Raw genomic sequence first — 24,403 nt, forward strand, 5'->3', positions numbered from 1 at the left:
AACAGAGCATGTTCTCACAGCATGACAGTGACTCAATCAGGAAGCTTCCTCTCGTGCCAGGGGAGCAAGGTAAGTTAGAGTGAACAGTTGTGGTACATGGGATGTTACTATAATCCTCTCCTGGATCCTGTGTTGTTAATGAGTTTAAAAGAAGATGCTGAGAAATGGGATGGCTGTTTATGTGCTATGCACTCAGGAAATATCTGTCACAGAGTGGGAGACTAGTCTCACACAGAGAAAATACAGATCTTGTCCAAATCACCTTCACATATAGGAAGATTCCTGATTGGAGAGGACTATTAAATCCTGTAGGAAAGAAAAAAAAAAAAAAAAAATTAAAAAAAAAAAGTAGAATATATTCCAGCATATGGAACTTGAATAGGACAAGATTGGCTTAGAAATAACATGCATTTTCTCCAAGAACAACATTCTTTGGAATCTTTGGAAATCCATTTTTCTCTCATTTTCAGTCTTTAAACCAAGACTTCTTCATGTACAAGATCTGCTGTGGTGTAACAAGACAGAGCAACAGCTTAGTGAAGCTGCTTTGTGTATTGAGCCAAGCATTCAATTTCTTGAGCAGAATAATTTTTTCAGGCCTTAAATGGTACTACCCAGACCATTTTTTTTCTGGGTTTTGTTTCGGTTTGGTTTTGTTATGCTAAATAACAAAAACACAGCTATATATCTGAATATATATATATATATACACGCATCTATATATATACAGATATAGATATATAGATGTGTACATCTATATATATACAGATATAGATATAGATATATCTGTATATATATAGATATATCTGTATATATATAGATGTGCATATATATAGATAGATAGATATGCGTCTATACACAGCACACCCTGAAGCAGGCTGCTGAATAGAAGGAGGAGCTGGGCAATCGTCATTACAAGCCGCTCTTCACATTTTAAATGGAAAAATTAATGGAAATAAATAAATAAATGTAAAAATAATAAAAAAAGGCATAATTAGAACACACCCTCCTTTTTTTCCTAGATTACATGCATAACATAAATAATTAGTAAGATTATCATTTTTTCAGAAATGAGAAACGCTTCACTGAGTAGTGGAAGGAGCAGGTCCCAGACAACAGCTAAGACGGTGACAGTTTTTGATAACGCCAGATCAGTTTGTAAATACTCATTCATTTCTTTTTATCTCTCCAGCTACGAACTAGTATTAGATGCACTGAATCAGCCGCAGCAGAAAGCCTTTCCTTCTCCTGAAGGAGCTAAAAACATTCTGTGAATGTTTTACACAGTCTCAGGGCTCCTGTATTCATGCAACGTACCATTTATTTTTCCTAATGCGCTTATCAAGAGTTAAATTCTAAAGTCCACTGATTTCCTTTGCTTAGGAAAGTAAATGTCCGAGTATAAAAGGGCTCAAATCAAAGCTGCCCACTGCAGTTGGCCTGGTGGACTGCCGCTGCTCCCTCACCCCCTGAGAATTGGTGCCTTGGCAGTCACTTCTTCTAGTGGGAGTCTGCTGCCACCCTCTGCCTGGAGGAGTCTGCAACCATCTCCTGCTGTAAAGGTCAAGCTTAGTGCAGCTATTGTAAGAATTGCTTTTATTCTCAGGAGCAAACAGTAATTACTGATATTTCTGTGTTCTTATTAAGGGGATCTTGCTCTCATAATCCAATTATTTCCCTTGAATGCAAATTAGAGTCATATGGGAGGAGTTCAACAAAATGAAAAACGATGAGATGCCTTTGGGTTTTTTTTCCAGATTTGGTACCATAGTCTGTCATTTGACTGTAGCATTTCCTCATTTCCCATTCTAGTTCATTTGTTCAACATTAAATGCTTCTTGTTCATAAAGGCCACTTTGAGTGTGAAAGCTTCCATGCATGGCTTGGATGCACAAGGCTTGGACAATAGCCATTCACAAAATAGTTTGAATAAAGAAAAATAGTTCCTGGCCATATAGAATCTGAAAATTAAAGTTATTTTCATTCCAAAGCAAGTTATAGGTTAATGGTATACAGGTAACTAGAAAAAACATGGTAGAAAATGCTGTGAATTCAGGTACTGGACCAAGGAAGCCAAAGAATTATTGTTTTCCCTTTTTGTCCTATGAGAATTAACACTTTTTTTCTACAGGTTCTGTTACAGAGTGTGTTAAGATTGGTGCCTTTTTATGCTTTTAGAAATATAAGGCAAAAATTGGGTGGGACTTTTAATATATCTGAACACAACCTGACAAGGAAATCTTAGGAAAGGTAAGATTCATTTCATTATGAAATATCATAAAACAAGAGGAAACACTTAGCATAATTAAAGCATATTGGCATACTTAAAGTGTAATCATGGAGCTTGTGACATATCTCTGAAGAAGGAGGACACAGCAAGGATGTGTGCATGTGTCCTACATGGAAAACCAGTAACTACACTGAGAAGCAGAAATATGGTATGTCATACTGTAATAAATAGCAATAAACCACTGCCAAGGCAGCCTATCCTGAAGACTAGCTGAAAACCTCAACAGTTTATGAGAAAACTGTTAGGAGAGCTGATGCTTTATCCCACAATGTAATGCAAAGCATCGCTACCTCCTAGAAGGAAAAAAAAGGCCCATATCTTTCAGGACTTTACAGAAGAGTCATGAATTTGTACTTACTACATGTAATTAATTCTAAGCATGTGATCATATGTGACTCTACTCTTTTTCAGTAAAATGGTCCTTTTTTTTCTTAATTCAGACCTAAATCTTACGTACGGATACAGTGATAATAACACCATTTTTTTCCTGTGCAACATGGAACAAACTCCTCTTTTACTATGTTATTGATCGCTAGTAGTGGAAACTTTTATTGCAGAGTGGATTGGTGATGTGTGTTTCTGCCTGAATTCCTATTTTCTATTGTTACTAATGCTTGCATTAATTGCCCTAACAACTTCGAGATGACTACTTGCTTCTTGATGATGTTGTTTTGGGGTTTTTTTCATGTTGTTTTTTCTCTGTTGAAGCTAAGGGAGCTTGAGTGTCAGAAATAAAAGCCAGTGAGTGGTGATAGATACTACAGCTGATATCATAATATTATTGAAGGCTAACTAAGAAAATGCAGAGGTGGACAATGTTAAGTAGGGTGTAATTGTTCATACCAGGTAGAAAAATAGGTGTAGCGACGCTATTCAAGATTGCCTAAAAGGAAAAAAAAAAAAAAAAGGCACATTTTGGCGTAACATCTATAACCGTAGTTAACACGCTCTAAAAATTAACTTCTGTTTTAACTGAAATAACTCCTAACAGTCATATATAATGCACAATAAGGACAATTAGATAAAACTCCTTCCCGGACACCAGTTCAGGTTTCCTTGAACTAGAGCTGCAATTGGACAAAGATCTATTCCAAAGTACATATAGTCCCAGAATATTTTCTTGTTGGGTTTGCCTATGTTGTTAATTGCACTGAATCTAAATCCCATCATTATTCTAAGCATGAATGTTTCTTGAACATCAATGTTGTTCAATATACTCAATGTATTATATTTTATCTTCCTACAAATCCTTGGCTATGTCTAACAGGTTTTCGTGTTAATAGATTTCAGCCATAGATTATGAAAATGAAATACCATACCAAGAGATGTTTAAACTATCTGTTATCAGAAACACTCCCAAAGCTGGGTCACATAATTTTTAAGAGCAAGGAAGGCATGAACTATATGAAATTACAAACTTAATGAGCTCAAGAGGAGTGCCGCAAAAGAGTGTGCAAATTGCACACTTGTACATTTTCTACCTAATTAATTTTTGACCCTGGTAGATAAACATGTATTTAGGGACTTTTAACAGAGGGCAGAACTGGGAGGAGACAAGATTAAAACTATCTAAACCGTAGCTTATATTTGCTTATGCTAGTAGTTAATGATTCTTCTACGAAGTACCAGCTCAGTCTTGCTTAAGGAGAGACTATTCTGGCTTTTGATTATTTGAGCATAACCCCTGTTGTTGTGGATACAAAACCTAGGTAGGCACTCTTTTAATATTCTTTTTGTTTGTCTTAACTTTAAAATGTTACCATTTAGTGTTTGCAATTAATGAGTATTACCAATATAGTATTAGTCTCATGTCCTGTGACCAGTAATAGTAGTAAAATTCGTGTTGCATTGATGGCATCCTACAGTTGTATGTTTCTCCCTGAACAGTAAACACTGTAGCTCGGGAACATGCAGCATTTAGGCCTGCACAGTGCTTTGTGATATTCATTTCTTATATTACATTAACTTTGTACATCTTATTATGGTTCCTTAATGTATACAAAGATCAATAAGGTTCTTGGGTTAGCGTTGCACTTGGTATAAGTTGAGATAATTACATATACCTGTGGATGAAATCTGGCTCCTGATTTGTGATATTGCAGTCTGCTGGATGGTGATACATATTTTTGGAGTGCAACTGCAGTGAGAAACAGCCAAAAGAGTCACAGTTTCCTTGCTGGATTCTGAAAATTCCTCATTCATATTTTCTGCACCTTTGTATACTGAATACCCATTACTCATGTCATGCTTTAATTAGTGCTCATTACAATTTACGTAAACGCAATGAATGGGAAACCAAGTTGAAATTTTTTTAAGATGTACATTAAGGGAGAGGTTAGTATTCTGCAGCCCAGAGGTGCCTCTAAGGTCCTGTAGTCGGAAACACTAAGAAGCCTGTGCAAATGGGCTGCTGGACTTTGCAAGGGGCTTGCAGGGTGCTGTGTGCTTCATGTGATGTTGTGAAAGCTTTCAGCTCCCATCAGAATAAATGACCCACACTAGTTACTAATTAAGACCCTTGATCTCCCCTCACCCCAAAGTATTTCTCTGAAGACAATGTATTGATCACAAGAATAAACTCAGTACCTTATTTCCTTTTTATTTTCTTTTCCCTCCCTACTTACTACCATTACAAGTACACTAGCTACTTTTCAGATATTCCCTGGGTATAATGAGAAAATAAGCTAGAAAAAGGGCGATTGGAACAACACGGAAGAGCTGAAAGAGGATTTCCATTCTAACGGAATGACTCGGGCTTTGGAGATTTTTTTCCTTATGCTTTTTTTTCTGGGGGAAGTTTGTTTATTTTCCTGGAAAAGGAGACAGGGTGATTTGTTGTTGTTTATTTTCAGCCCAAGCAACTACCTAGGTAGGCTTGTTATGTGCGCAACTATGTTTGCACATTGCGCTATGTTATCTGCTGTCTCTCTTCTTGATGCAAACGCAATGACTTCCTGCAGCAGAATGGCTTGTACAAGCAAAGAGCAATAGTCGGAAAGAAGAGGTACAAGTGAAAGAATAAATGTGCTTCTGATAATTCTACTGATTCCCAGAACTTTTGTTTCTTAAAAATGGTAATAAATGCTTGTGGGATATTTTTAAAATAGCAACTTCATCAATACTTTTTAGCCTAGACATGGTCAAGCTCAGCAGTCATTTATGTTAAAAACAATTGTAAATGTACCTTTTAACTTTCTTTTTCCTGATCTTCTCCCCAGTCATGATCTTTTATTGACTCTAAAAGATCTCCACATAGAGGCAGCAGAGGACAAAAGCAGAGGCTGCCAGCAGCTGGTCCTTTCACACACCCCAATCTAACATTTCTCTGGAAGTGGTTGCAACACCTTTCCTCTCACCTCTCCTCTGTCCTGCAACAGTGCTTCCAGGAGCCCCTGCGCAAAGCAGCAATGGCACACGGGCTGTTCACCCCGCGCAGGACCCAGTCACCCTGCTCTTGCCTGGGAATCCTTCCCCTGGTCACTGCAGTAGCTTGTCATTGAGCTGCTGAGCCAGCTGGCTGCCCACTGCTAGTTGACTTTACACTTTTCTGCATGCATGAGGCAGATTTTGGCCCCATTTTTCTTCTCTCTTGTCTGACCCTTCTGTCGATACTTGTTCCTCTACTTACAACTCTTTTCTTAACCTACTGTGTGATACTGCTCTCACTCTCAGGAACTGTCTTCCCTTGGACTCCACGGGCTCCTCATACCTTAACTTGTTTCATTAGTTACGGATTCTAAACTGCCTTTCTGTTTTCTCTTTTTTTACCTCTTATTTCTATCTTCATGTTTTCCTGCTTTGTTCACTCTTTCCTTACATTCAGAGTTTAAGTCCTGTTGTATCTTCAAACTCCTAAAAAAATGCTTCTATAGCCTTGTCACCAGTGATGACCTGCTATCCTAGCATCTTACTGTGGTCTTCAATGTATACTCATAAGAGGGAAGAACTAATCTTCACATTACACGGGTAGCTATATTTTGGGAGATCAGATACTCGGAAGTATTTGAGTACTCACTCCCAGATGCACCAAGGGTCTCGTTCCTCAAACATTTCTCTTATTAACCATGCAGATTTAAGTAAATCCTTCCTCTACGTCTTGTTCCCATCTGTCTGGGGAATTAAAGTTTGCCTGTAAGATTAAGGAATCAGAAATAATAAGAAGAAATAAGAAGTAAGAAGAAATTATTTTTCATTTGGATCAATTTTTTCACCCAGGCTTACAGTATAGTCATAGAAGCAGTGGCACTTGCTTTAGTGAAGAGTGCAGGAAGTAGATATCAACTTGGGAAAGGAAAGGAGTTATTTAAGGCAGTAATACCACTTAAGGACAGGCTGGGAAACCGAAGCCTAAAAAATTTTTAAACTGGTAAAATCTCCGCTTACTTGTTTTAACATTGCTGAGGCTTGCCCCATTTGGGTAAACAAAATTATTCATCAGTACCGTGCATTAGAGCAATGCCTGCCCTTCAACTGCTCAGAAAAATTTGCAAATGCAGCTGGACTTCTTCCAGCACTGGAAAAGCTCATTCAACTTTTTTTTCAGTTCTATTCAACCATGGAAAATATCTCTTTGTGTGCTTTTTTCCTCTCTCTACCTCTTTCTTGGTCTTTTCACAAAGGAAGAGACTACTGTGAAATGTGAAATAAATCAGTTTCTGTGAGCTATAATTTCTGAGCTCTGAGTTGGATTCATTAGTTTCAATATTCCCATTTCCTCTGTGTGTCAAGATCTGCAAATCTGAAGAGTGGTTTGTTCCAAGTGATCCATTTTCTCAGAGAGGCTCTGCAGTGGCTTTTGGATCTTCCTTCAGAAATCTGTTCTGTTTGTAGTTGGAGTTGCACAAACGGGCAAGTTTTTTCTCCTTCTTTAAGTAAACTTTGCAGCTAGTTATGTAAACTTCCCTTACAGTATTTCACAGAAGTAGTCTCCTTTAATATTACTTACCCATCCCTCCAATATAGAATTCTAAATAGTCAGTAATGACAAATGCGAAGTTTGTAATATTTGTTGCAATAAAAACAAATTCAACTTTATCATGCAAATAACCTTTCAACAATAAAAAAAATCTGTTATTTCAAAGGAGGGAAAAGATTAATCTTCTGTGGCTGCAGTATGTGCTCTTTGCAGGGGAAATGGAGCAATTCTGCTGAACTGCTGAGTAGCAGCAGATCTCATGCATAAATTGCATTCTGCAGAGATAAAAATACTAAGGATATCCTGCACACATTGCAAGAGAGAGCTCCTTACAGCTGAGCTCCTGTAGCTGAAATAATTAATTCTTCTTGTCATCGAGAATTGTGTATGTACAGCCAATTCAAAGGAATAAGTAGGATGAATGTAGGTGACCTAGTGTTATCACATTACTCTCACCAGAGTGCTCATTGACCTCTAAACCTCCAGACCCAGAAATGCAAAGCCTCCCTAGGACTCCCTACTCTTCAGCACTGATACTACGTTGACCCTTTTATGTTGTTTTTGGACAGAGGTGCTCCCTCTTACTCTTTTCAGAACTAAAAGTCATTCCAAACCAAAAAAAAAAAAAAAAACCAAACACAAGCAAATGTGGGAAGGAGGGAGAAAAAACTTACATTTAAATGAGAGATATCAAAACAAGATACTTTAAAACCTAAGCAAATATGCACTTTGAAACACCCAAGTCATTGAACCAAAACCTTTCCAATGAAAAGATTCGATTTCAACATCTCATCATTTTCCCATAACTGCTATTTCATCAGAGGGATCCTTAACTAACTTTGCCTTGACGTATGTGTTCCTGTATTTATTATTTTTTTCTCTCACATTTAAATATTTCAGTCGAGAAATCAAGTATGAAGGTGGAAACTGAATCCAGCCATGCTGATGCCTCAAATCAGGAAGCTGAACCTGCCCAACTTTTGGATGATGAAGAAAACAAACACCTACCAGTCAAAAAGAAGACTTCCTGTTGCACAGGCCTGAAGGTTTGATGCCTTATCAATATTACCATAAATTATTATTGTCATAGGTCAAGAAATTTTGTTCAAAATGTGACATGGCAGATCATTCTTGCTCCCTCTATCTTTTTGAAAACTGAATACAAACTGAAGGTATGGGTAAGAGTTTGATCTTATCAAAACTTACACTAAATAAAATAAGCTAAGCTAACATATTCATGTTATGCTTGAGCTTGTTGACCTCAAGCTATTCATAGTTAAGCCTCATCTTAGTCACTGAAGAGAGGTAGACTTCACACTGGGATGAAGACTCCAGTTCTTCCAGACCTCATCTCCAGTAGTGGACTTCATCCAACCTGAAATAGGTGTCTAAAACACAGTGCTGCCTGGATTTTGCTGTTGCCATCCATTTTTGTATGGCCCAAACAGGGTGACACTAACCCTGTTCCAGGATGTTTAGCAAATACAAAGGCCTAAGGATTGAAGAACTAAAGACTAAAGTCCCTAGTGCTCTGATTCACATAACTACCTGAGCTTTCAGGAACACATGGGGTGAATTTAATACATTGACTGAACAAAGCTGGTTAGAATTTTGCTTTAATGTTAGAACCTTAGTATTTATCGGGTCTGTTTGAGCTGCAAATACTATGAGGGCAGGATTCCTTTTACACTGTTTTGTTTGAGTCTGTGTCTTCGCTAGTTCCTGAGTCAGATTCATCTGTGCGTATTTCTATAACTCAGTGGAGTTGTAACCAAATACACATTTCTTCCTATGAAAAGTTTGTAAAAGAAAAAATTAATTGAAAAATAAAAAAAAAAAAAAAAAAGGGAATTGCAGATATCTGTCTCAAATGTCTGGCTTGTGCTGGGCAAAGGTTTTCACGTTTCGTATTTTATGACTCATTTTTGCCATCCATATACACCTGCAAAAACAGAATCTGATCTCTCTGGGAGAATTGTGGCACTTAGTTTGCCATCATATGAACAGATAATGCTGCAAGACAGTGACTCCATAACTGAAAGTCCTACCTTTATATATATTTGAGTTTAATAGACACAGTATCTTTAATGTAGTAAAAGCCAAGCTCTTTTTCTACTTTACTTTCCTATGAAAGGTTTTTATGGTTTGTGTTAGAATTGTTTTTTTAAACTCAAAGTGCCTAAGTCTATTCTGTTTGTGTTTTTATCCTTATCTGCAGTTTGTGATTTCAGCTAGGTCCAAAGAAAGAGCGTTACTGAAATAAGGAAAGAAAGATTTTCTGTCAGACTCAGCAAATATAAAACATAGGAGGACCATGATCTGTACTTGTGATATTTTTCCCTTCATTCCCAGACAAAAAAGAATATATATCATTATTTTCAAGCATTTACTGTCAGGATTGACCTTATATCTTTCAGTAGATAGTAATGCAAAAATCTAAACCTATATTTAATTTTGTTTACTTAGCCAATATTGTATTTTATTGTAACTTTTACCCAGTGAGCAATAAGTCTATTTGGTTTTAGTCTCTGTTGAAATGTTTGGATAATATTTAAACAGACTTAGTTTATCTTGTTATCAGATACATTGTTGTTTGCTAAAGCCTCAATATGTGTTAGTGGAAACAACTATAAAATAACAAAGAATATTAAGCTTTCCTTTATAAGATATGCAGTACACAAGCAACATGGCTATGATATATATAATCATATATATAATTTACAATACAAATATATATATATTTAAAATACATCTAAAAAGAGATCCATCCATGTCTAAAATAAGTAACACAAGGCCCAAGCAGAAGATAACTCTGGCTAACGTTCATCTGAGGCTAGATTATTTTCTACAAGTCTCTGTTTGTAGAGAATTTTACCACGGACACACTTAACATTTCTATGACATTTAGAAATCCCAACATTCTGGCTGCCCAACACAGGGCCTCTAACAAACTTCATTCCTGAACATCACCAAGGTAAGCAGTCCCCAGGGAGATGTTTGCTGAAATTTAAATTCCACAGTCTGTAGAATTCCTGCCTTGGAAAACCTTTGACCAGCAGCGCAGGAAAAATCAAGCTTTCTGGTCACTGAGATGACCAGAGCAACCCTGTACATAGGTAAAGCAAGTGGCTGCTCTAGGAACGCAGAGACTGGGGCAAACCTTGCTGAAGGACCACCGTGACTCTGCGTAGCATGAAGGCATGTGCAAACACACACAATGTTGTCGCTGGAGTTGGGTTAATAAAGTCAAACCTAATGAGACATACACTGTAATGATTGTTCTACACGAGTTTAAGCATATGTCATCTTTGCATGACCTGCTTCCCAGTTCCTACCTCCCATTTTCTGTCCTCATCTTTCCTCAGGTGTTTCTTGCTGCTTTATCGTTCAGCTACTTTTGTAAAGCGCTTTCTGCCACGATCATGAAAAGCTCCATCACCCAGATTGAAAGAAGGTTTGACCTTACGTCCTCTACAGTTGGTCTCGTTGATGGAAGTTTTGAGATGGGTAATTGATATCCCATATCATATAGCAATTTTTTCAAAGCAGTGTGTGACACAGCATCTGGTATTGATTTTTGTTTATTTTTCTGCTTCAGGTAATTTGCTGGTGATTGCGTTTGTGAGTTACTTTGGAGCTAAACTTCACAGGCCCAAAGTAATCGCTGTAGGATGCTTTATTATGGCTTTGGGATGTCTTTTAACAGCAATGCCTCATTTCTTCATGGGATAGTAAGTACTAAACAAGATTAATTTGGGTAACAGAATGTTGGATATCACTTTCTGTTTTCTGAGCAAAAGCTGGTATATATTAAGTCTTAGATTTTTCAAGAGTATATCAAATGAAAGCGCTATTAATCATGTGACACATAAATTACTGTATGTTTTATCTGATTGAAAAAATATGGTTGCTCCAAGGCAACAGTTTACCTTTTGGCAAACAATTTGCAAACCAAAATGCTTTGAATTTCAGTCAGGTTTGTTCTGAAGTGGAGACAGAAAAGGAAATAGTTTTAGGAAATTACTATAAATATATGTATATAAATTTGGCAGGAGACAGAATCCTATGAAAATCTTTTAAAAAACAATTTTCACGCAGAAAAAATGTTCTTTGAAAGTCTTCAGCCATTATACTGGGCTAGTGCTATTGATTTAAAGAATTATATAATCTTTCTGAATTGTTTACTGTGTGAATACTTTATTGGGTTTCCCTAATCAGTGACAATCTAGGGATGTGGTATCACTGGGTGGTAATAGAGATGTCAGGTTTATGTAGGCAGGAAATTTAAACCATCATGAATCGCAGAAAAATTATAAGCTACACCCACCTCTGTGGTTTCCAGAATAAGTTGTAATTGGTGCTGTTCTGAATAGGACATCAAGCTTTGAGCTAGTAGGTTCGTATTGGGTGATCATCCTACCTGAGATATAAATTTCTTTACAGTAACAGGCAACACCCATGCAAAAGCAGAGCTTCAGAAGTAAATCATGGAAGAAAACAACCTACAAAGGTGCTTGCTAGAAGAAATCCAGATCCCTGAAAGAGGCACCCAGAGCCTGGCTGCAGCCTCAGGCAGTCTGTGGCAAACAGTGATCCCTAGCACAAAGAAGTCTTTCAGCTTCAGTGAGAGTTTACAGATGATTCAGTGCTCATAGAATTGGTCCCTTTTCTTTTTTTTTCCTGTTCCAAATGCTCATGGGTGGTTAAACTTATTATCTGCGGCTGGTTAAACTAATTTCCATGATTCTTCTCCAGATTCGGGGAGTTACTGTCTTGTGCTGATAAGTTATAATATTTCTAGCCATAGGTCTGAAGCAGTGAAACTATAGAGTGAGACATATTTCTGTTACTTGATTAGATGTATTAGAATATTTTTAGTGTGCTATTGCAAAAAGAAAACTAAAGAGCACATTTGATCACAGTGATTTTGTCTTGCACCAGCACCAGATGGCTATTTCACACTGCTTAAGCCAAGCTGTGTATCTGATTTGTCTATACTGAGAAACCCTATGAGCTAGAGACTGAATTTTTCTGAGGAAATTGGTCTGCAGCGTCTCCTAAGATGAACTCTTTGTTTCAAATTGAAAACAGGTTTACATGGTCTAATAGACCCTGTCCAGTTCCTAGAAGCATAAAGTATATGTTATCATATTGCTATGCCTGAACTAATTGTACTTTAACTGAACTAATTTGCCCCTCAGGAGGCTAGTATCTGGGAAGATCACTGTGCTAAAACAGCAGGATTTTTTCTAGCACCTGAGCAGCTCTGCTGTCTCTCCACTGCATTTCCCTGCACCCTGTAAATATACCCAATAAGTGACTTTAAGAGATTTAATCCATTCTCTGCTCTACAGTGCCCAATGTCAATTAACAGGGCAGCAGATACCTACTGAGGATCAAATCTCCTTTTTGTGTGTGTTTCTGTTTTCCATATTTTAAAAAGTTCTCTTTTTTATTCCTTCATTAGCATTTTGGTTTGATTTTAAAAAACAATACATTCCTCTTAACAGAAGTAGCAGTCAGGTGATTGCTATATGCTATACTAATATTTCCACAGTAAATACTGCTTCTAAATGTTGCATTGTGTGTTTCCAGCTATAAGTATGAGGCAGTGTCACATAGAGCATCTTCAGCCAACTTAACTTCAAAGATAAATCCCTGTTTGCTACATCAAGATGCCAACAAAACTCTTTTGGAATTCTCACAAGCAGGTAAGTGTAAGTACCAGCGAAGCAGTTATTTAGTTTCATCCTGTCTTGGTATTCACTTGAGTGAATTATTCCCCAGTGTAGGATGCTCATTAGATTTCTAAATTCAGGCTCTACTTGTTTGGGAATATTGCTAGCACTTAATTGCACTTTGTGTATTTCATTTGCAGAAGAATCAATGAACAAACACAGATTACTAGGATCCAAATCACGTTTCCTACATTCACCTTTCCAGATTAATAAAATGACCCTAACATTAAAAAGATTGCTGAGAGTGTATGCAAAAAGAATTAACTTCTCAAAAAAAGAGATTCGGGTACTAAGGACCCAGGAAAAAAACAAAAAACAGTAGAATGACATGGAGGAATCTGAAGTTGGATAGTTCTAACCATAAATGAGTAGAGGTATCTATGATATTACTTATAAATATGAAGTATAACTTTCATTCATTTTGCTTAGCATGGGTAGAGAATGAGCTAAGTGTGCCCAGGTGATGATCTCTTAACTTCTCGGGTTAAAGGTATAAGTCATATTCCAGACAATATCTTTCTGACAATATCAATCTGTCATTTCCTTTCTACATGGATATTTCTGGGGTGGGGATGGTACCTGTATCTTTAGAAACCAAACATGACAAAGATTAAGGTAAGTGTTATTAAAATATTATTAAAAGATATAATGACACTTGCAGTCTTGTCTTAATATTCCATAAAAATAATGTTGTTAATGCCTTACATATTAAATTGTAAAAATTTTATTTCCTTAATTTCCTGCGATTTGTCAATATTTCCCATTCAACTATTCTATCTTGAAGATGTAACCCTCATTATGTGCAGGCTGTGAAAAGGAAACATCATCATATATGTGGATATATATCTTACTGGGAAACATGCTACGTGGAATTGGTGAAACACCAATAACACCACTGGGCATCTCTTATCTTGATGATTTTGCCAAGGAAGAAAATGCACCTCTGTATATAGGTAATCTCAAAGTAAAATAAACTGAGAAGTATTTAGAGTAAGAAATTAGTCATGATCTGCAGGAGAAATTGTTCAACCATTAAAATATGCTTGTATTTACAGCAAGTTTGCACACAATAGCTATGCTGGGCCCAATGTTTGGTTTCATGTTGGGATCACTATGTGCAAGACTGTACGTGGATATTGGATTTGTGGATTTAGGTAAGTAAAGCACAGATAATGAGAAAGTAAGATAATATGTTAAGAGCCAATTTACACCACTATAGGTAACAGATTCCTCTACCCACCTGTAAGTCTTCACTATATTCCAAAATATTGATGAAAGTTCGTTTTGACAAGACAACTACACAGAGACTATATTTTAGACTCCTGCTTTAGGACTAGAAGACTAAATACATAATTAATTTTAAATATAAGAAGTCTTGGGACCACGTGTACAAGAAGTCTCATTAAACAAAGATGTCTTACTAAACTGAGATCTTAATGAGAAGTTCTGTTTTGAACTGGTGAACTACTCTTTCAGCTAGTCATTTTGCAATATTTAAAATTCATTTAATGTTTGCAATATATTTATATTTCTTGCTTGTTTTAATCCAAAGGAAAAGCATGAGATCACATCCAAAATTGGTGGCCATGATCTGCGTCCTACTCACAACTGGAAGAGGGAGAAACCATTTATGAGTCCATATTTCCTGGCCAGACCCTCCTTCATTCTCCAGACAAGCTAGGGAGAGCTGTGCAGTGTGGGCTGCTGGAAAATTTTCAGGAGATAACCCATCCATCAGCAGCAGTGGGTGATCCCATTTTACTGGCAGGACAGAGAATTTGAGCTCTTCAGGATCCCATGCTTGGATAGGTTAATTATTTTATGACATCCCTGTGGTAAGCCAATATTATAGCATAATTAATTATGCATAATTAAGCACAAGGGCATTGAACCAGTTCTGCACAGTGAAAAGTCTTACAGTGTTGGTCCACCAGCAACATATGCCATAAGAACCATAACAGGATCCAGGTGTGATTCCTGATGCCTCCGTTGCGTGAAAGGTCTCTCACTAGATGATTATCTTTAGCACTGGGAGTCAGTGCTACTACTGCTGTCCCATGTAGGTATGTTTGTAGGTAAAGAGTGGAAACTTTTTCTATTTCCTCATTTAAATAACTCATTTCTGTCTCACTTGATTCTAGAAAGCATCACTATCACTCCACAGGATTCTCGCTGGGTGGGTGCCTGGTGGCTTGGTTTTGTCATAGCTGGATCAATCAGTCTCTTGGCTGCTATTCCTTTCTGCTTCCTGCCGAAGAGCCTGAAAAAGCCAGAGGGAGCCAATCACGACAAAACATCATCTAGTGTCCTGGGAGAGAGGAAAGCCACAAGGAAGACACATACTTCTGCAAAATCTAAGCCAAAGAAGTGGTCAATTATATTGAAAGGCAAGTGTTTTGCATGTTGTAAAACTATGGGAAGTAATCGATACAATATACAGCAGAAACATGATAGTTCTGCTGGACACATCATTTCCCCAGTGCTTCAAGATAAATCAGTTAGCTATCCTCAGGAAAGGAGGAATACTTGAAAACAAAGAAAATCTTCAGAACTTTAACAATCTATCTGATTTATCATTTCATCAGTGACACCCTCTAAAATTTTGCACTAGAATAGAGTAAGATTGTGAAAAAAAAAATGTTTCTGCATTAGGACATAGAGGAAATATAAAAAGGCTCCTTTTGCAATATGGGATTATTTTTCTGATCATCATAGAGATTATAGAGACTCTGAAGCACCTTGATTCCTGTGGGAAAAAAAATGGCAGACTTGAATTTCAGTTCTGGCTGAGCCATTTCTTAGACTAAGAGAGTGGGGCCGTAGAAGATGAGGAAGGGACGGCTTAGTGTTATCAAGAAAATATTGTCTTTATTCAGGTCCCACTGGAAAATGTGCCTTCGAGCATCTCTGCAAAGGCATCCCACTTTTAGCCTTGAACCTATGATAATATTTACGTGAGCTTAAAGAACATTTTTCTGTGTGAGCTTTTGCCATGTGCGAATCTCCTTATAGGAACAAGCCTTAATCGGTAGTTCTATCTTTTTTTTTTCTCTCTAGCTTTTAATTAAGCCTTTTCATACAATTCTTTGATCTGAGACTCTGGTATTTTATCTGAGAATTAGATGTTGCGGTTAGATACAATGCAAATGAAGATCAGAACACCCTGCATTTGGATAGCCTAGGAAAGAACTTTTCCCTAAATTTCATAGATTACTCATTAGCAATTATCGTATATATCATTCAAAGCCAGTTCATACATCTCTTTTTTTCAGATTTCTGTACATCTCTGAAAACAGTATTGAGTAATCCAATGTACCTTACGCTGTTGTGCAGCTCGCTGTTACAGTTCAGCAGCTTTATCGGTTTCCTGACTTACAAACCTAAGTACATAGAACAGCAATATGGACAGTCTACATCTAAATCTAACTTTATCATAGGTGAGTGACTCTGTGAGATGACTATGCGTATGCATGGGGAGAAGTTCTGGCAGGTATCTTCCGGGGCTGAACTCCTTGTAGGATAGACTGATGTCTCTTCTGATGCTGAATTATATAAGGCTGCAAACAAACTATTGCTTTGGTGTCTGTAGGACCAGAATAAAATAAAAAAAATAAATAAACAAAACACTCAACATGTGGAATGATGTATGATGTGGTGTAGGTGTATGATGTGATATCTGACTGCTAAGTGCTTGGGGTAGAAGTGAGACCCAAAGCCCATGTTAGCAAGCTGGGTGTGCAGTGGTTTTATGAATTAGACACTTTGAAATATCATGCCAAACTTAGGGAACATCTTGAGCAGGCAGCCAGCTAGAGTCATCAGATACCACTTAGGACATTTCTTTCCATTTTTTTGGACATTTTCTCAAGAACAGAAGTTGGCTCTTAACTAGAATGAGAGTCTCTTATTTTAACATTCCTCTTCTATCATCTCTTCCAGGTTTGACATCCTTACCTCCTGTAGGTATTGGGATTTTCCTAGGAGGGTTCATAATGAAAAAGTACAAAATGAGTATGACTGGAGCAGCCAAGTTTGCATATAGTATGTCATTTTTGGCCTTCCTCCTCACTCTGTTGCACTTCTTTGTGGGCTGTGAGAATCATGTGGTGGCAGGACTGACAGTGTCCTATGACGGGTGAGTGAAAAATAGACAGGACATTTTGCTTCATGGGAGCAGGGAAACAGTCCAAATTATATACTCCGGCATTAGAGTTTAAATAGGAAAACACATTTGCATTGCTTAGAGGAAGTGAACCCTGCTAAGTGTTTGTGTCGTAGTTTTGTTGAACAGGGGAGTGCCAGCCTGCCAGAGTACAGCACTAGCAAAAGTTTAACTACAAATATATTAGCAAAATTACATTGTTAACAGCATAGGTGATCTGGCTACTGCAGGGATTATTTGGGTATTTCACATACTGACGCCTTTATGCCAGAAGTGATTTTCTACCAAAGTGTGTCCAAACTTGATAAAAAGATGAAAAATACATAACAGAATAGCATAATAGAATATAATAGAATCTCAAGCAAAGAGATCAGTACTGTAGAAATTCAGCTATTAAAACCTATGTCCTCAGTATATGACCTAAATTTAAGAGTAGTGACTCTATCAGATAGAAGAGAAAGTTGAAGGGATTAAATTGACTTCAGTACTGCTAAGTGGTTGTTCTCACACCAGTCTAAAATTAACTTCTAAGGAAACCCACTCAGAAACATGAAAATGCCTTATTTTCTGAATGCAACTCTGGCTGCAAATGTGCCACCAATGTGTGGGATCCTGTATGTGGAGACAACGGAGTCACATATGTTTCAGCATGCCTTGCTGGGTGCACAGCTTCGGTGGGACATGGAAAGAATATGGTAGGAGCTTGCTCCAACTCTTCAGTTCCTGGGCTTTTTTTTTTTTTTTTTTTTTTTTTCCAGCTAGCTTATTTTCTATATACCAGCAGAGTTTTAGTAGGGTCATACATTTAGAGGAAACCAAAGATACAAGAGAAAAAATAAATAAAAGGTTTATCATCTCTGGATGCAAACATCATGGAGAAATGTTTTTATACATTAGGCTAAAACCCAAGCTCTTTGTTGTAGATACTAACATTCATCTTTTGTAGACTGAACATAGGAAAAATAATTCATAGTGCTTAATTACTTTTTATGTCCATTGCTCACCATTTGGCTTCCATAAACCTAATCTTGACTGGTCTGAGGTTTCAGCCAAGAGTGGTAGTACACTAACACAGCTGCCCTCTTCCCAGTTTGTTTTCATGTGAGACTATAGCGTGGCAGGATACAGCTTATTTTTCCAGATGGCTGAGCTCTGCTTGGCACAGATCAAGACAGTTCTAGTGAATGGATATGACTTCATTGCACTATATTTCTCCTGTCTTATGATGCCAGACGATCATCCTAGAAAATACACAGTCTAGGGAATTCTTTTTCACTCATATAGATTTTTTTTTATACAGCAGACTTTTCTTTCTGGATAGTTTCTTATTGGTACCTACAGGGATCTTTTTTTCAAAGAGATTCTTTGCGTATACTCTTACATATTGAAGGAGAGGGGAAAGTAGGGCTCAGCAGGCTCTGTGAGGCTGGGACTATTACAACTCTCAGAAGTAAATAGGTGTCTATAGAACCTGAGGTTCCTCTAATGCAAACATGGTAGGAGCAGGATGCTTAGCTGCCTGTACCTGGCAATAGGACATGCCACTACCTGAGCAATGTCCCACCAAAACCCTTTTGTGTCTTTCAGCTCTACCATAACTGCAGCTGCATCCAAGCCAGCGGGTCACAGTGGGGAAATAACTCTGCGACTTTGGGGCAATGCCCAAAAAGTGATGCTTGTTCAAGAAACTTTATTTATTATACGGCAATACAAGTCCTAAGTGGCTTTTGTTATGCATTGGGAGGCACCCCAGCTTACATGATCATGTTTAGGTAAGCAAAATTAAGTGAGTATGCACCAATGGTATAGTATTTCCAATGGGAGAATCATGTTGGTGTTCAGGGTTCTTGCTTTCCCTTGGCAACAAAAATTCTCTTGCAGTATAACATATTCTCTACCAAGTTTCCTCACTTCACTTCTATTTGTGGTTGCTGGCAATAAACTTACTTTCCTGCTGATATGAAGTCTATTTTAGTGTGTTGCTTCTAAATCCTCCATAATGGTGTCTCTTATAGTTATCATACCCAAAGATTTTCCAGAATATGCCTTCTTTCTCTATTTGGATATTTTGGCCACATGGGTTTTGCAGACACTGTTCATTTGTCAAGATTCATGGATGTGGAGTAGACCTAACAGATCATGCTCTTTGGCTGTCTGTAAATTCAGGTCGTATGAGGCACCGAGGCACAAAGCTCTTGTGGTATATTGGTGCAGGAATAACAGGATACAATTAGGAACATGTATAGAAATTACGATACACTTTTCAGTAACCTGAAGTATAAGTTGAATTGGTAGAAGAACATATTAGTGGAAAATTAAATGGAGTCTCAGGGGCATCATGTCATCCTAAATGAGAATGGAATTCAGAATGCAAACTTCCCACTTCCTACCCATTGTGAGACATCTTTTTGAATGATGTCCATGTTAATATTTGCAAGATAGCACACTGGATGTATAATGGATTCAAGATCAGTGCCCAGTTCACATGTTTGTAATGTGGTTCCCCACAAAGCTGAATGACATACTGCCAGACAGTTTGGTGTAGTTCAAGACGTGGCAGTTGAACAGACTGCTTTGACAAATGTCATTTGAGAATAAAACAATGTAGCAATGCAGCTATATGCAACACTCCCTTCTCAGAGCACTGATGAATTTTCCATCACATGAGTAAAATCTTTCTTAACAAGTGAGAAAATTTATGCCAGTGACTTAAGTTAGCTGGGCACTATATTTCACTATCCCTAGGATAGGGAATGTGATTATGTCATTAGCATTTCATCTCTTTAGTGAATGACTAGTGGATGGACTTCCAAAGTGTCCAAAATAGATTAATTCACCTTTTTTTTTTTTTTTTTAATTACTACTTAGCCACAGACATCAGAGGCACTCTCTTCCTGAAGCTTGACATTCAGTGATTCTATGATGAGTGTTAAGTCCAGGGGAAATAGCATCAGTTTAGCAAGTATGTCTAAGCTCTAGGTAGGTAAATGCTTCTTCTTTTTCCCTCTTTCTTTCAGGTGTGTCCAGCCAGAGCTGAAATCTCTTGCAGTTGGTCTGTACACACTTGTTATGAGAACACTAGGTAAGAGAAATTAATCTGAGTAATTAAGATGTTTGCTTCTGTAGCTTTAAATGACATCATAGCAACCCCTTTTCATGAACGAAATATACACTTGGAATTGTTTTTAAATCCTGGGTTGTTCTTGAAGGTCCAACATACCATCAAGAGTCCACTGCAAAAATATCCAACATAATTTTGATATGTCTTGGCCTGCTTATTAAGCATTGTTGCACTTGGGACAAGGTGTTCCGAAATGGAAAGTTTCTGAGCAAAACTAAAATATTAACTTCATTAACATTCAAGTGATAGCTTTCTTTACTGAAGCATAGTGCTGCAAGTAAGATAAAAGGGAGAAAGCTCTATCAGGACTTTATTCAAGACAAATAAGAGAGTTCATAGCAGAAAGTACTGTCCCTACTGAAACTGTTTTTGTGGTATACAAGTGCTTAGATACTCTTCTTTTTAACATGCTGCAACGTCCTTTTTGTGTAAGGATTGCTAATTAGATGCATTGTTAATGAGATGGTTAATTAAAATGCCTAGACAGACAGGAAAACATCTATGTCTTTCTTTCCTTTTATGTCTTCTTTGTGAACGGAATAGAAATGCAAGTGTGAAAAGTCAAACCAGATGGATTTGCTATGAAGCCTAAGATATCACCAGCAGCCTACAAATGTCAGCAGTCAGAGACTGATTAGAACCATAGTCAGTTCTTGGGATATAAATGAGACATTTTGAGACAGGAAGATGTAGCCACATTTTGTCCTCTTGCACTTTTCTCATCACACAGTAACAGGGCAGATTTTCTGACCCAGCACTCAGCACTTACTGGTCCTGACAAAGGTTAAAAAATGTATTATTTAAGTAGAGCTGGCCCCTTTTACAGATATGTGCTTGAGTGCATCAAGCCAGCAAGCACTTTCCCTGGTGGGAGCCACTGCTGTCAATCCATGAAAGCTGGCATTCCTGCCCAGGGCCTTGGAGTGCAAGTCTTTTACACCCCCCTTTCTCTCCTTAGGGACATTCAAAATCACCACTCCTCCCATCATGCTCTGTCTGCAGCCCTGACCATCCTAATACACGGACCTCTATGCATAGATTATTAGGTATACATGAGATATATAGAGAGGAAAGGAACAGAGGATGGAACTTGACACTAACAGAACATAAGGACGTTTCCTCAAAAAAAAAAGGAAAAAAAAAAAAAAAGAGTCTTGTCTTGCTTACCTTGTAATGTCTTGAGATATTTCTGTTCACTTTGTTTCAGCTGGAATTCCGGCTCCAGTTTATTTTGGTGCATTGATTGATAGGACATGCTTGAAGTGGGGAAGTAGAAGCTGTGGGCTTCGAGGTGCTTGCAGAATATATGACTCTAATGCTTACAGGTAAGGTAAATTAGAACACAAAGAGCCTCATGCATTTCCTCACTACAGATAGATACTCCATATTTTATTATACTATATTGCATGAGATCACTGATGAAACATTGGCCAAACACTAACTCTGGATTCTAAAAGAGAGAAATTTTAGGAGTAAAATAATGGCCCTTATCAATGACAAGAACTTTATGGAATGTGTGTGTAGATAAATATATATATTCTTTGAGTCAATTTAAGACACTGAGGGTTATATGATTCACCAGCAAGAAAGGAAAGCTATCCAAATTTACGTCATTTGCAGGGAGGTTGCTCACACTGGCAAGATGGTAACTTTGTGCATTGGCCACACTTGAGAGAAAAGCAGTGAAAGAAAATCACACTGGGCAGCTGAAAGCATTGGTCAAATACAGATAAAAACTATCTCAAGGAGGAATATTCTGGAAGTTTTTTTCATTTTCACTCACCCCTTGACTGCTTATAATGCATTTTTTAAATTTTATATAAAATAGTCTAACATAGGGATCTGTCATGTTATGTGTCATATTTCTAGGCCTAAAAAAATTCTTAGTGAAAAATCTTTAATAAGAAAGAGGAAGATGATGAAAGTTTCGCTTTCTTACTATTTTTGTAATATTACAAATTCTTTAGCAAGTTCTTCTAATAGCAGTTTGTAGAACCAATTATAGAGAGTGAATTTTCATTTTTTTCCTCTCAGTATGATGTGTGTTTCAGTTTCATTGAAAAATTAAAGGCTTACATTGTATTTTATACCTTATCCCACAGATATGCCTTCCTTGGTCTATCAGCAGTGCTGAGAGCTCCTTCTTACTTGTTAGGATTAATTTTTATAGTACTGGTCAAGAAACACTATCCAGCTAAGAAATCCACATCTACAGAAAATGGAGGAAGAGAAGAAGTTCCTATGAATAAAGAAGATGGTTTCAAGAGCAGTGAACCTCTGACTGGTTCTCTCGAAGCAGAGAACAAATCCTGCATTTAGGAGGCCATTTAAATCAGTGTCACATGAGTCAGGGCACATGCTCTTGGGGACAGCTCTCACAACATCATGAATAAATCAACAGTGAGTAACACTTCTTTGGAGAGTGCAAGCAATAACCAACTTATAATCAACAAAAAGAAAAGCTTACACACAGGCATGTTCCACTTCCAAGTATGAATATGTGCACCAGATAATCAACAACAGCCAGGTTCTTGATTGATAAGGAAGGAAAATCCACCTGGCATCACTGATAGGGCCCATGTGCAATTTTCGAAGGTCTCAGAGATGCCTTCTGGGGCAACAACCACCTCTGATCCTGCACCCAGAGAGCGTACCCCTGCCAGGGATCATCAAACTGGCCTCCAATTGCAGTGTTACAATTTCATCTCATTGCAGAATTCAAAATAAAAGAAAAATCTTTAAGCAACACATTCCCAACTCAAGGAAAAGAGCCATATCTAACATTTTCCATTGCAATACTGGCAAAATCTGTCAAAAGCAGTGTTTTCCCAGAAAATATTTTACTTTATTTCAGCTGAAAACTTTATTCCTAGTTATAAGCATAAATAAGCTGCTAGAAATGAGATAATTGTTTAAAAAGTCTCAAAGTTGTAGTATTATATTAATAGTTAATTTTTTAGGTGTGACTATAAAACGTAAGAAATATTCTGAATTTTGTAGTGACAATATTTTCTAAGTGAAATCTCTGCAGTGTATGACACTCTGTCCAATCTGCCTTTCATTGCTATGCGAGGTAATAACCAGCAGAGGACACTCAAAGAATAGTATTACCCATCCTGTAACTAGACATGCTCAAAACACTTGTTATATACAAAGTCACTCTTTTGGGGGAGAAGATGATCAGTGGTTATGTACTGCATTGATCTGTGTTTTCTTGCACCTTAGAGCTTTTTCAGCGAAAGTCTTTAGCTTATATTTTCAGGGTTACTTTTGTATATGTGTCAGATTGAGTTCCTTATGTTTGTACCAATTAGATTTGGACAACTGTTACTACTTTCAATAAAAAGATATATACTTGATTACTCATTCACAACAATAATTGGATTCTCTGGTCAGTACTTCTAGTCAGATGCTCAAAGCACAATGGGCTATAGAAAACAAACAGATAACATACCAAAATACACTGAGCAAAATGCTAAGCCAAGCAGCTATGATATAAATGTGGGCCATCATGAAAGATGATGTAGTAGTGGCTATAGCCACTGAAGGGAGAAGAGCGGGACTTCTTTTCTAAATGAAACGATACTACATAGGAAGAAATGCCTTCAGTTTATCAAGTTTGCTATGTCTTTTTGATTATGTCTAAGGATTGCATTTGCAAGTATTTTGACATATCCAGATACAGCTCTAGGAATGACCTGAATGAATGAAATATCTTGTCTACTTATTGAACTTGGGATGAGTTTTGACAGGGAAAGAAAATGAAACTGTTTAGTTCTGCACAAGTGCTCTCCACTTTCTGCACATGCCACTTTATTCGTATGTCTATGTGCATACATGATTTTCTATGACAACACCAAAGCCAGAGTTTGAGTGAGGCCCCAAATCCGCAACCTCTGAAAACACATATTTTCTTCATCAAAATATAGTAGTTTTAAATGGGAATCAGAGCAGATCCTGGATGAGAAATTACATCTGAGGAATCAGTTCTACCAAAAGAAAGGATTATGGCCGTTAGCAGTTTTGGGAAGCTATTACTCCAGGCTTATGTGGTCAAGAAGATAAAAGTAAACGAGTCTTCTCAGACATAGAGAGGAAGGTTGATACAAGAAGATCATAACCTGCTTATGAAGGGCTTTTTCCCCCTTTCTTATGGAAAAATTGTTCCAGCCGGAGT

General features: G+C 37.4%; 1 protein-coding gene across 4 annotated transcripts; it reads left to right on the forward strand.

The window, feature by feature from the left end:
• On the forward strand, positions 1–23,380 carry LOC112944176 (solute carrier organic anion transporter family member 1C1-like). Of its 4 annotated transcripts, none has more exons than XM_026035560.1 (15): positions 1–69; positions 8,106–8,251; positions 10,571–10,712; positions 10,804–10,936; positions 12,801–12,916; positions 13,750–13,896; positions 13,999–14,097; positions 15,085–15,330; positions 16,216–16,380; positions 16,883–17,078; positions 17,638–17,800; positions 18,693–18,877; positions 20,123–20,187; positions 21,434–21,551; positions 22,329–23,380. In XM_026035560.1, the coding sequence occupies exons 1-15, from the start codon at positions 9–11 to the stop codon at positions 22,543–22,545; spliced, it is 2,199 nt and encodes a 732-aa protein (XP_025891345.1). In that variant the 5' UTR covers positions 1–8; the 3' UTR covers positions 22,546–23,380. The 4 variants fall into 4 exon arrangements, with proteins under 4 accessions (XP_025891345.1, XP_025891349.1, XP_025891348.1 ...); XM_026035564.1 differs by lacking the exon at positions 1–69 and adding an exon at positions 1,495–1,562; XM_026035563.1 differs by lacking the exon at positions 1–69 and adding an exon at positions 1,563–1,583.
• The last annotated feature ends 1,023 nt before the right edge of the window (positions 23,381–24,403 follow it).

The sequence above is a fragment of the Nothoprocta perdicaria genome, unplaced genomic scaffold (genome assembly GCF_003342845.1).
Source record: "Nothoprocta perdicaria isolate Ctin4 unplaced genomic scaffold, notPer1 scaffold_161, whole genome shotgun sequence".
NCBI classification, from domain to species: domain Eukaryota; kingdom Metazoa; phylum Chordata; class Aves; order Tinamiformes; family Tinamidae; genus Nothoprocta; species Nothoprocta perdicaria.

Bases quoted from the DNA above. Each gene is read 5' to 3' on its own strand.
- LOC112944176 (XM_026035560.1), top strand. From the start codon at position 9: ATGTTCTCACAGCATGACAGTGACTCAATCAGGAAGCTTCCTCTCGTG. The intron at 12,917-13,749 runs GTAAGTGTAAGT...CATTATGTGCAG, and splicing joins TTTGGAATTCTCACAAGCAG to GCTGTGAAAAGGAAACATCA. The intron at 14,098-15,084 runs GTAAGTAAAGCA...ACTTGATTCTAG, and splicing joins TATTGGATTTGTGGATTTAG to AAAGCATCACTATCACTCCA.